At 43.4% G+C, this 12,589-nt stretch overlaps 1 protein-coding gene across 9 annotated transcripts in view; it reads right to left on the bottom strand.

Moving 5' to 3' along the window:
- The window catches only part of SCNN1A (sodium channel epithelial 1 subunit alpha), a 91,900-nt gene extending 87,382 nt beyond the window's left edge, over positions 1 to 4,518 (bottom strand). For 2 of the 9 annotated variants that reach the window (XM_032472880.1, XM_032472879.1), the window contains exons 1-4: positions 4,120 to 4,490; positions 1,348 to 1,474; positions 1,003 to 1,161; positions 240 to 291 (exon numbers count right to left, since the gene is read on the bottom strand). In XM_032472880.1, coding sequence (XP_032328771.1) covers positions 240 to 291; positions 1,003 to 1,161; positions 1,348 to 1,474; positions 4,120 to 4,121 — 340 coding nt within the window. In that variant the 5' untranslated portion in view covers positions 4,122 to 4,490. Of the gene's footprint in view, positions 1 to 239; positions 292 to 1,002; positions 1,162 to 1,347; positions 1,475 to 4,119 lie in introns of all 9 variants that reach the window. The other 7 variants (XR_001364787.2, XR_004317075.1, XM_032472878.1 and 4 more) reach the window with 7 other exon arrangements.
- Positions 4,519 to 12,589: the final 8,071 nt, after the last annotated feature.

Raw genomic sequence — 12,589 nt, 5'->3', positions numbered from 1 at the left:
CACTTCCTCGGAACACGAGGGACCATCTTCCCATGGAGCCTTGCAGAGGGAAGGCTCATCCATCAAGTCCCTGGTCTCTGCCCTTCCTCCCCCAGAACCAGATGACGACCCCCCGGCAGCGATCTCCATACCTCAGTCAGAGCAGCCCCACTCCCCAGGCAGGCAGGCAGGCAGGGCTGGGAGAAGACTCCGGGACCTTCCCACCTCTTCACCCCACCAGCAACCTCAGCGATACTTACTTACAATAACTACCACGATGATGGCACAGATAGCTCCCAGCATGATCATCATCTGGAGAAACACAGACAAAAAATGAGCCATTGGAGTTGGGGAAGAAGGAAAGGAGCCGGGACTAGAGACGTGGGATGAGAACCTCCTCTGTCCTGGGGGCAGTGGAAGGAACCGCAGGGCACCCAGGGCAGCTGAAGGCCTCCCACCCCTCGTGCTTCCCTGCCAGGCAGAAACCCCTGCACCACAGCTGCAGCTTCCCGAGGACATCAGAGGGTCTGCAGCTTGCGCCTTTCTCCCTCGTTTCTGTTGCCTGGAGGCTTTCAGAGGAACTCCAGTGGAGGTGCAGACTTAAAATTTTTAGCCAGCTCGTTCATTTTTCATCATAAAGTGTTTGGCTCATTCCCAAAGGCTGCAGGTATTTAAATATATCTCTACTCTAGCCATCGTGTGGATGTTGGCTGTGTCTGAGGAAGGGCCAGGTGAGAATTTTTCCCCGGGGGTCGTGTGGGAAAAAGCAGCTTGACTAACTGTTTCCAAACTCCTCCAAACTCCTCGGGGTCTCCCAGTCCGGAGTTAGTGGTTTTGAGTACTCTAGCCTACCCTGGTGGCCAGCTTGGGTAATGCAGCCCAAGAAGGCGGCTTTCCAGATTTGCCCCCAGGAGTCCTGCCCGACGCAGATGCGAGAGGGAAGGAACGTAGAACCTGAGGGTTTTCCTGCCTCCTGTGCATTGCGGCCCAGGAGAAGAAGGGGGAGAGGGCAAGAACATTCACCTTGCAGTTTTTCCACCAATACTTCCTCTTTAGCTTGGCAGCGCTGCTCTCAAATTGTGACGCTCCCGCCTGCAAAGCGTCGGCTCGGTCATCCAGCTCTGACAGTATCTGGTCCCTCTCCAGGACCTTGTCCACATTCACACGCATGATGTCCACCACCTAAGGGGGGCGCAGGAACAAAGCTGCTAAGTTCCCAACCAGAGAGCTGGGCAACGAGCAAGTCTGGCCCTGCATTACCTCTAAGGGATGCCTGGCCTCCAGAGCCTTTAGCTGCCCCTCTATGAAAAGAGAAGTTTCCAAAATTCCATGATTTGGAAACTCTCAGAGAAGAAGCTATCCACCTACCTCCTCCACTTGTGCCTGGGTTTGCTGCAGTCGTCTGTTACTGGTCAGATTAGGAGGAGGGCCTGGGGGACCCCCACCTGGGGCAGCCCCTTCTGCCCCTTCGGTGGGCGGCTGAGCTGGAGCAGACCTGTGTAAAGAAGTGCCCAGAATACACAAAGTGACCAGGACGAGAAAGGAACCACGTGCGCTCTCACGCCACACTACCAAAGCAATGGTGATAAGGTTATCCGCAAAGAGAAAGGATTCCAGCCCCTTGGCAATACCCAGTACAGAGACACACCACAGAGGCCTGAAGCAAAGGATGCTGGAACAATTCGATGGGGCTCAGGGACATCCAGGGTGGCATCAAGAGATCTCATTCGGGCTCTCCTCCAACCCAAACTCAAAAACTTCCTCTGGCACAATGGCCACAGGGACAGAAGGGCCAGCCTTGGCCTAAATGGCATTTCTCTGGCTCTCAGAAGCCTTTCACATGAAGTCAAGCTGGAAAACTCCAATCCAGGTTAAGAGAAATACTTACACAAGACTAAACCCTCAGGACAAGCCTATGGACTGAACAGCTCTTATTTGCAAAGCCTGAATATAAAAGGAAAGGCCCAGCTGAGAGACTCTGCTTGAGGGGAGCCAGTTATTGGTCCTGTCTCACACAATGATTAGTATATCAAGGCCGCTGTAAGGACAACTTGGAGAATCATCAAGGCCTCTGTAGGTGGAGTGAGTCAAGACCATTTGCTTACTTTGTTTCTGGCAGAGAAGATGGGGGTTTCACTTACATAGAGCTGGGGCCTAAAGCAATTGTGTTAATTAGGTAACTGTTCCAAGAGCATAGACAGGAAGGAAAAATACTGGAAATGGTCCTCAGTGTACCTGCATCAGAGACATTCTGTCCCTTCCTTTTCTAGATAGGCATCAAGTCTCAGGAGACTCTTCGTTCTTTATGTGCCAAAGAGAAATTTTGGTTTACACAACTATACACAGAGGTCATTCTCTTTCCCTTAGCCTTAGGGGCGTTGAGGGGTATGGGGGGAATAATCTAGTGTGGGGTCCTCAAAATAAACTCCTCCATGTCCCAACACATGGAAGCTAAATTCACCTCCTAAAGAATTCCCAGAAACCTAACCTAAGGCATGAGATGTTCTTTGCCAAGGCAGAACTCACAGGCAGGAGGAAGATCTCTTAAATATGATGGAGAATGGAAATCACAATAAGAACTCCTTAAGTAGAAGGAGAATCTCACAAAACAGACCTCATAGGAGCAGTCCAAGAGTAGATGTACTAGGGGTGAAGCCGTCACAAAGTCACCAAAAAGAAAAAGCTTTGACTACTCACAACAGAACTAATACTCAGAAGTTCCTCCTCTCTAAGTAAATTTCTTTTGGTCTAAAAAGATGGAGAAACATCCCTCAAAGAGGCTATACTAGCAGATTACACCTGACTCATCCCCGTTAAAAGAATTGCTCTTCCATTCCCTCTCTAAGGCACCAAGGAAGCAAAGGAGAGAAAGCTACAAAACTGTGGGAGCCACCAGACTCATATGCTACTACTGCGCTAAGCAATCTAGTTCTCTGATTGAAAGGGAAAATTCAATGAGTAGGGAGCAGCCGGTGCTTGGTCTTGGAAGAAGTCCAGGCTGGTGGCACCAATGACGAGATTAAGGTCAGAGACTTCGTGATGCCCTTCTAGTTACCGTGCTTTCCTCATCTCCTTGCTTCCGTCCCACATGGATGCTACTGAGAGTCAGTCAGCTGAGAAAGCTTCCCCTCCCCAAAATAAAAACACATAGAACCCTAGGGCTTGGCCAAAATGCACAGAACATCATATACTGTTAAAATCGTAGACATCAAATAGAGAAAAAGGGAAACTGTTATAAAGCATTTATAATGGAAGGGACCATTTCACTTACTACTTGCTGGGAGTTGGGAACACTCAGGAGTAACATATCCAGGGACAGTTATAACCTTTAGGTAACAGAAGTAAATCTTTTCCCTTTTTTGTCACCAAGAGAAGCAACACAAATACATCTAGACTATGATCCTGGAGAGAATGGGAAGTTCTTCATTTGTCTAGCCATAGCTCTTGAGATGGGGGTGCGGTTGGAGATGATCAGAGACTAAACTGAATGTGTTGAGGGAAGGCGGGGGCATCCTCAGCTCTATTTCTCTTCCAAATATTTGGCGAGGACTCAATGACAAGAAACCTCCTATACGGGTGGCCTTGGGATGAATGGCTGCTTGGAATCACATACCACTGGCCCTAGACAGAGTCTTTCTGAGCTGCTCACCTGGCGCCAGAGAACTGGCAGATAAGTTTCTGGAGCTTTGCTCATTGCCAAGAGGGTGGTACACAAATCCAGAGACTGCAGGGCAACCCAAGTTACTAACTGGCAGGTGCACCCATGACTGTCTTTCTAGAGGCCCTGAGAAGGGCTTCAATCAACGACAAGAAAAGGCCAGGAGCCCCCACCCGGGTGTCTCCAAGTCCCGCCTTCGCCTGAGACCCGACTGAGGAGCCCTGCAGGAGAGAGGAGAGGGGGCAATGAATGTGGGACCCCCGCGCCCCTGCCCCGCCTGTGGGGTACTGGCTGCGGCTGGTGCAGGAGTTGGGTGCTGCCTCTCCACCCCAGGGGTGGCCCGGTCCCGGCGCGGCGCGCGGCGGTGCTTCCCCGCGTCGCCGCAGCTGCTGCAATGCGCCATTTTCGGTCCCGCAGAGTCCGGCGCGAAGGGTGAGAGTTGGCAAGGAGATGTCGAGCCCCCCACACCAGAGTCAACTCACATGTCTCTGACAGAGGAAGGAGAGGTCCGTCTCCTCTCCCGAGGCTGCGGCGAGACACCCGGCTGGAAAACGCTGCCGTGAAGCCGACGGCACCGCCGAACTCAGCCTCCAGCTGACCACCCAGAGCACTAGCTGCGGTGGAACTTATCGCAGCTGCCGCGCCAGCTCCAGTCTTTATTAGTACTGGCCACGCCCCCTGGATCACGCTGACAACCCTGCGGCCCAATCCACGCTCGAGACAGGCTCCAGTCCCGAGGCGAAGGCGGGATAAGGCCTAGAGTGCCCGCCCCTGAAAATTGGCCAATCACAGCTCTCTGCTCGTCCTGACTCGGGAGAGGAGCGGTGCCGGGAGGATCATTCACTGACCAATACATCTCTGGTTTGCTTACCTGTCTAACTAAGCGACGGGGCAGGGTGGAACTATGCGCCAGCCCGCTAGAGGGGCGGCTCCAACAGTTTGAGTTGGGCGTTTTTGGTGCTTCCCAGCCAATCGCTGAGCCAGTCCTCAAGCCTGGCCCCGCCCACGGCCCCCCGGCGCCGGCGCCTCCAGCCAATCATGAGGCTCCCGCCGACAGCGGCGGGCGGGTCCTGGCTGGCTGTGGCCCCGACTCGGCAGCCCTGTGATCTACCGGGAGTCCGGCCCTGGCACCCCAGCCTGGCCGGCCTTTATCCCACTTCCCTTCCTCTAACAGCTCTGAGGAGGCTGAATCCATCCAGGCAGAGCCGCAGGCTCCCGGGTCCCTTGGGCGCGGGGCTCCGTCCGACGAAAGTAAGTAAGAGGGCTCTGTTCATCCGTCCTACACAGCCAACAAGGCCCTCACCAGTTTCCTAAATTGAACTCCCACCCACTCCTACCCCTCCCAGGTAACTTACCACATCGACTCAGTTCCCCAAACTAGAAACCTGGAAACCATCCGAGATTTCCTCCCCGTTCATCTTTACCCGGCCTCTAAAAATTCACAAAGTGAAGTTGATTTTTCCTTCTCAGTATTTCAAGAATCCTCTTCACTTGTCCCACTGTCCTACTTCATTTCATTATTATCGCTTGCCTGGACGCCATCAGTTGTAAAACCATTATTTTATGTCCTTCTAAGTAAAAAGGTCGCAAATAAACTGACACAATGCTTTCTTACCACTTAGAACTTTTATTTCATATTTATTGAAAGTGTTGCTTTATGTAGATTTTTATCATATTTCATTTTCATGCATTCATAAAAAGGAAAATAGAACTAAGAGTAACAGGGTCACAGAATTTGTAAAACTTCACGTTCAGACGCTGACCCTTATGATTCATTTTTTTGACTCAGTCTTTGATGTGCATGATTTCCACACATCGTAGTCCTCTGTGTGTGCCATCAAGGGCTTTGGTGATGCAGCATTTCTTAAATGTTCCTTTTCTGCCTCTGGAATTTTCTTCCAAGCCTCAGACATCCATTCGGCAAATTTTGATTCTTACGAGCCAGTATGACAAATACGGTATGACTGACTGTCGTCTGGCTAAGAGTTATAGCCAGATACCCCAATTTAGAAGTTCAGATGAAAAAAAAGTGCCTCTTAGAATTAGCAAAATATAACAGCTTTCTGTTTCATCTTGCCCTCACTCATATCCATCCTTTAAAAAACCACCAGGGTCATCTATCCAAATGTCACAATTCTGCTTAAAACCCTTAAACAATTGCTCTTAGAAACATAATGTATTGATTATACATGTTTATTCTATCTCCCTTCTGAAACCACATCAAAATGAAAATTTGTAACAATTGAGAACAAATTATAAACCGTCAAAGACAAACAGAATGGGAGGAATTGTGTCTGGCAGCATGTACAGCTAAGTATGCCCACCAGATTCACATAAGGTGGCCAAAAGAATGTACAGAGAGTTTCCTCTATACACCTTCACCCAGATTCCCCCAATGGTAACATCTTATATAACCACAGTACAGTATTAAAATCAAGAAATTGACATTGGTACAATCCACAGAGCTTACTCAGATTTTGCCTCTTCTACATGCACTCATGTGTGTGTGTGTGTGTGTGTGTCTGTGTGTGTATGTGTATAGTTTTATGCAGTGTCAATAGATTCCTGTAACCACCACCACAATCAGGATACAGAACTATTACATCACTGCAAGTCTCCCTTTGTGCTATCCCTTTATAACTACACCCACCCCCATCCTACACCCTTGAAAACCACTAACTTGTTCTCCATCTCTATAACTTTATTTCAAGAACATTATATAAATGGAATCATACAGTATATAACCTTTTAAGATTGGCTTTTTTTCACAGCATAATGTCCTTGATATCCCCCCAAGCCATGTGTATCAATAGTTTTCGTTGCTGAGTAGTATTTCCATGGTATGGATATACCACAATTGGTTTAACCATTTACCAGCTTAAAGGACTTTGGGGCTGATTCCAGTTTGGGCCTATTACAAATAAAGCTGCTACAAACATTCATGTACAGGTTTGCATGAACATAAATTTTCCTTTCTCAGGAATAAATGCCCAAGAGTACAATTGCTGGGTAGTAAGGTAATTGCATGTTTAGTTTTATAAGAAACTACCAAACTGTTTTCCAGAATGACTACCATCTTAGATTTCTACCAGCAATGTATGGGGAATCCAGTTTCTCCACATCCTTACCAGCATTTGGTGTTGTCTTTTTTTTTTTATTTTAGCTATTCTGGTAGGCATGTAGTAATACATCACTGTTGTTTTAATTTTCATTTCCCTGATGGCTAATGATGTTGAATGTATTTTAATGTGTTTATTTGCCATCTGTATATCGTCTTTGGTAAAAGGCCTATTCATGTCTTTTGTCCATTTTCTAGTTGGGCTGTTCATTTTTTTTTTACTATAAAGTATCTTGTTAAATAAATGGTTTCTCCCAGTCTGTCATTCGTCTTTTCAACCTCTTAATTGGGTATTTTGTAGAGTAAACGTTTTTAATTTTATTAAGATCCAATCTATCAACTTGTCCTTTAATGCACCACACTTTTGGAATCACACTTTGCCTAGCCCTGGAGTCTCATGATTTTCTCTTATTTTATTTTCTAGGAGTTATATAGTTTAATGTTTCACATGTAAGTCTATAATCCATTTTGAGTTAATTGTTGTATGAAGTGCGAAGTTTCGGCTGGGGTTCCTTTTTTTTTTTTTTTGGTCAGTGGATGTCCAATTGCTCCAGGATTGTTTGTTGAAAAAACAGTCCTTCCACCATTGAATTTTTTTTTCACTTTTCCAAAAATCAGTTGGGCATATTTGTGCAGATCTGTTTCTGGGTTCTCTATTCAGTTCCATTGATCTATGTGCCTGTCCTTCTGCCAATGATACACTGATCTAATTACTGCCAATAACACAGTGGCTTAATAGTAAGCCCTAATATCAGGTAGAATTATTTCTCCCACTTTGTTCTTTTTTCAAAATTGGTTTAGCTATTCTAGGTCCTCTGCCTGAAAGATCATTTTTTAAATGCATTTATGTGAGCTGGCAAGAAAGTAGACTATAAGGGCCAAAAACTAAGTGAAAGCTGGTACCTGGAGAGGTAAACTGAGCACTGAAGCCTGGTTTGCCCTGGTTAGGGCATTCACTAAAAAATTCAATTTAGGCATAGTGGCCTCACAGGGTGCCACTGTGGCATAGAAGATAGAACCTAAGGCCTGCACAGGGTTGGAAATCTAACAGAAGGACCCTGCCATTAAGCCAGAACCCCAGAGGACTGTATTATTTTGAAAGAGTAGATTTAAAATATGCTAACACCTGAACTGCCTCTAGGGTACTGCATAGAAAATTGCTAATCTGGAAACTGGGTGTCTACTAGAGATCTTTTCTTTTCCTTTTAAGTATATGCAGAGAATTTATCATAACAAGCAGTGGCTTTTCTGCCTGAATTCCTTACTGATCCTAAAAACAAAATAGCAGGAATTTAAAGTGGTTCTGGGTTGGCAGTGCCACCAAGCAGCCAGTCGAAGAAATGCAAATCTTCTCTGGATAAGCTCATCTTCAATCTAGGCCTTGGGGACTTTGCACAGATGCAGATCCAAGAAAAAGAAATTGTGGTCAAGAAATGCACACAAGTAAAGAACAAAGAACCAAGAGCAAGAGCCAACAAAGATGGAGATAGGAAATAAGCAAAAAGTTAGAAAACCAAGCCAAATAGTCCAATGTCTGATTAATAGGAGTTCTAAAAAAAAGAAAACAAGATGAGAGAGAGAGATGACAAAAGTAATACAAGAAAAATTCTCTGAACTGAACAAGTCTTTCTGGATTAAACAGTATGGTACATGCCCAGCACAGTAAAAGAAAAAGAATCACATCAAGACACATCTTTATGAAATATCAGAATATTAGGGAAAAAGAGACGATCCTAAAAACTTTCAAAAAGAGAAGGAAAAAAAGGAACAGGAATAGAAATGGCAACTCAGTACAGTATTGGAAGATAGAAGACGACATGGCAGTGCGTTTAAAATTCTGAAGAAAAATGATCATTACCCTAGAATTCTGTAACAGCCAAACTATCAGTAAAGATCAGTATATATCTACCCAAGAAAATGAATATAGATATCTTGCAGATATGTAAGGAGTCAAAGTTTTTACCTCTTTTTCCAAATAAGCTACAATAAGACGTACTCTGGTAAACAGGAAAGAGAAAGGCAGCAGATCTAAGGAATGGAATGCTGGATCCACACACAAAACTGGTGAAAGAAGATCTCTGGAATGAAAGTTACACAACAGACCCACAAACAACCTGTCCTGACTAAAGTAGGAGGGTGGAAGAAACTGCCGGACAGTCTCCAGAGGAAAAAAACTGTAAAAGTTCTGACATGCTTAAATATTTGAAAAAGAACGTAGTGGGGAGGGTATAGCTCAGGTGGTAGCACGCATGCTTAGCATGCATGAAGTCCTGGGTTCAATCCCCAGTACCTCCTTTAAGAATAAGTAAATAGGGGGAGGGTGTAGCTCAAGTGGTAGAGTGCATGCTTAACATACACAAGATCCTGAGTTCAACCCCCAGTACTTCCTCTAAAAATAAATGAATAAGTAAGCCTATTTCCCTCCCAAAAATAAAGTAAGTAAAATAAATTAAATACAAAATGTAAAAATTTAAAAAAGAGTAAGTAAATAAATAAACTAAATTACCTCCCTCCACCAAAAAAAAAAAGAAAGAAAAAATAAATAATTTTGTAATTAAAAAAAAAAAGAAAAAGAATGTGAACAAGTATTTTACAGATCTATTGAGACATATGGAAAAAATTAGAGTTAAATACACAGAAAATTGTATTTTTTAAAAGAGGCAATTATAAACTTAAGGGAAAACAAAAAGTTGAATAAGAACGAGAAGTTACCTCACACTCATGTCAACTAAATTTTGACAAGAGTGCCAAGATCATACAATGAGGGAAGTAACAGTCTTTTCAGTAAGTAGTGCTGGGACAACTGGACCGCAACAAGCAAAAAATGGAGTGGGATCCCTACCTCTCATCATTCAGAAACACTGACTCAAAATGTATCAAAGACCTAAATGTAAGAGCTAAAGCTATAAAACTCTTAAAACACAGTTGTATGTCTTCATGACCTTGGGTAGGCAGTGGTTTCTTAGATACGACAACAGGATAAGCAACACGAGGAAAAATCGACAGGGAATCAACAAAATTTAAAACTTTTATACTTAAAGGACGTGATCAAGAAAATGAAAGGAAAACCCACAGAATGGGAGAAAATATTTGCAAATCAAAATACTTGTGTCTGATACAGTACTTGTATCTGGAATACAAAGAACCCTTCCAACTCAACAACAACAACAAAAAACCAATTTGAGAATGGACAAAGGGCCTAAATTGACATTTCTCAAAAGAAGATATACAGATGGCCAATAAGCACAAGAAAAGACACTCCACATCATTAACCATTAAAGAAATACAAACCAAAGCCACAATGAGATACTACTATATAACCAGGAGGCTGGCTATAACCAAAAAGACAGATAGTACCAAGTGCTGATGCGGATGTGAAGAAATTAAACCCTCATACACTGCTCGTGAGAAAGCAAAATAATGCAGCCATTTTGGAAAAGAGTCAGCAGTTCTTCAAAGAGTTAAATATAGAGTTACTGTGTGATCCAGCAATTCCACTCCTAGGTATATACCCAAGGGAAATGAAAATGCCCACACAGAACCTAGCACATGATTATTCATAGCAGTATTATTTAGAATAGCCAAAAAAATAGACAACCCAAATGTCCATCAACTGATAAGTGGATATAGTATAGTATATCCACATAGTGGAATAGCAATAAAAAGAAATAGAGTGCTAATACTACAACATGGAGGAATCTTGAACCTGTGCTAAGATAAAGAGGCCAGGGGTGGGAAGGTATAGACTGGGATTTCAAAATTGTAGAATAGATAAACAAGATTACACTGTATAGCACAGGGAAATATACACAAAATGTTATGATAACTCACAGAGAAAAAAATGTGACAATGAGTGTGTATATGTCCATGAATGATTGAAAAATTGTGCTGAACACTGGAATTTGACACAACATTGTAAAATGATTATAAATCAATAAAAAATGTTAAAAAAAAAAGAGGCCAGACACCAAGGATCACAGTGTACGATTACATTTAGATGAAATATCCAGGACAGGCAAGAATCTATAGGGACAGAAGGTGGATTAGTGGTTGCCTACAACTGGGAAAGAGAGGGAATGGAGGGTGGCAGCTAAGGGGTATGGGGTTTCATTCTGGGGTAATGATAAAAATATTCTAAAATTGATTTTGGTGATACAAGCACAATTCAGTGAATATACTAAAAGCCATTGAATTGGGTGAATTGTATGTGGATTGTATCTCAATAAAGACACAGTTTTTTTAAATAAGAAAGATAAGTTGCAGATACTAACCATTATATACAAAATAAACAAGTTTCTACTGTATAGAACAGGGAACATATTCAATATCTTATAGGAACCTATAATGAGAAGGAATATGATAAGGAATTTATGTATGCATATGTATGACTGAAACATTATGCTGTACACCAGAAACTGACACATTGTAAACTGACTATACCTCAATTTTTAAAAATCTTTTTAAAAAGGGATATTCTTATGCATTTAAGTAAAGAGATGCATTTTAATTTCAAAAAGAAAAAAAACGTTATCCCACAGTACACCACTTGGCTCAGTAGTAAACAATATTTACATAGTCCTAATAATGTAAACACTGTCTACTGATTTAAGCCAAAATGCTGATATAACTAAACAAAAAGGAGTGAGGGAGGGGACTGTAAGAAAGGAGGGCATTGGGGATTGTAAATCCAGTTTCCTGACAAGATGACTAACTTTCAAAATCAAACCTGGATAATCTATGGAAGCTCTAAGGAATCGTGAATTTCAAGAAGTAACACCTAAAGTATAAGAATGCCTTGGGGAAACTGAAGGCTATTGTGGGTTAAATTGCATCCTCCATAAATTTCTGTGTTGAAGTCCTAACCTCTAGTTCCTCAGAATATGATGTTACTTGGAAACAGGGTTGTTGCAGGTGTAACAGGGTGGTATTTCAGTTATACTTGGAAACAGGGTTGTTGCAGGTGTAACAGGGTGGTATTTCAGTTATCTCAGTCTTCAACTTCTGGGGTCTGCATGCTTGTCGTCAGCATGCAGTTAACGTCTTCCACCTGGTGGGGGTTTTAGTATGTGCAGAACAACTCAAGGATATGGCTCAGGATATTACCTACAGCTCCTGAGGGGGAACTAAAGGTCCCCAACTTTGTTTTGTGGCTGAACTACTATCTTGCCTTGCTTGACTGTTTCTCTTTGTTTCTGCATTTTCTCACTCCTCTGCTTAAATTTGCTCTTTGGAATTTGGGGAAGGCCTAGGAAGCTAAAGTTTTTCTACAAACAAGAGGGAGAAAGACACTGGGGAGGGGAGAGGGGTTCTGTCCCCAGGAAGGCCCCACAAGGTCCTGCTGGGTTTCAAGCTGAGAATTCTAACATGCAGCCAGAATTGAATGGCTTGGTCTACAGGGGGAAAAGTAAATCTAAGCTCTTCGTCCTGGCCGGCATTCAAGACTCCTAGTTACTTGGCACTACATTTCCTACCCAAACTTATCTCCCACTATTAGAGAAAGGCTCACTGTGTGTTAACAATCATTAACTTAGTCCTATGTCAGTATTCCTACCTTTGCTCACATGCCTATGCCCCCAGGACCAGGCTGCCCCCTCCCACCCCACTTACCCACCTGAACTATTTCCTGTTCTTCAAAGTTTCTCCCCATAGACGTTATTGTCCATATTTAACACCAATTCCCTATTTCCATCAGCTGAAATTTCCCAAAATTTAGTTCAAATGTCATCTCTTCAACAAGTAACTTTTCTGACCCCTCCCCCAGCTAAAAAAAGAACTAATTTTCCTATTCAGTTATCATGTCCAAATTCATATGTTTACATATGTATCTGTTAAGT

This window comes from Camelus ferus, chromosome 34, assembly GCF_009834535.1.
Source record: "Camelus ferus isolate YT-003-E chromosome 34, BCGSAC_Cfer_1.0, whole genome shotgun sequence".
Lineage (NCBI taxonomy): Eukaryota > Metazoa > Chordata > Mammalia > Artiodactyla > Camelidae > Camelus > Camelus ferus.
Note: the sequence above shows the minus strand (reverse complement) of the source record. Positions and strands in the feature narration are given on the sequence as shown.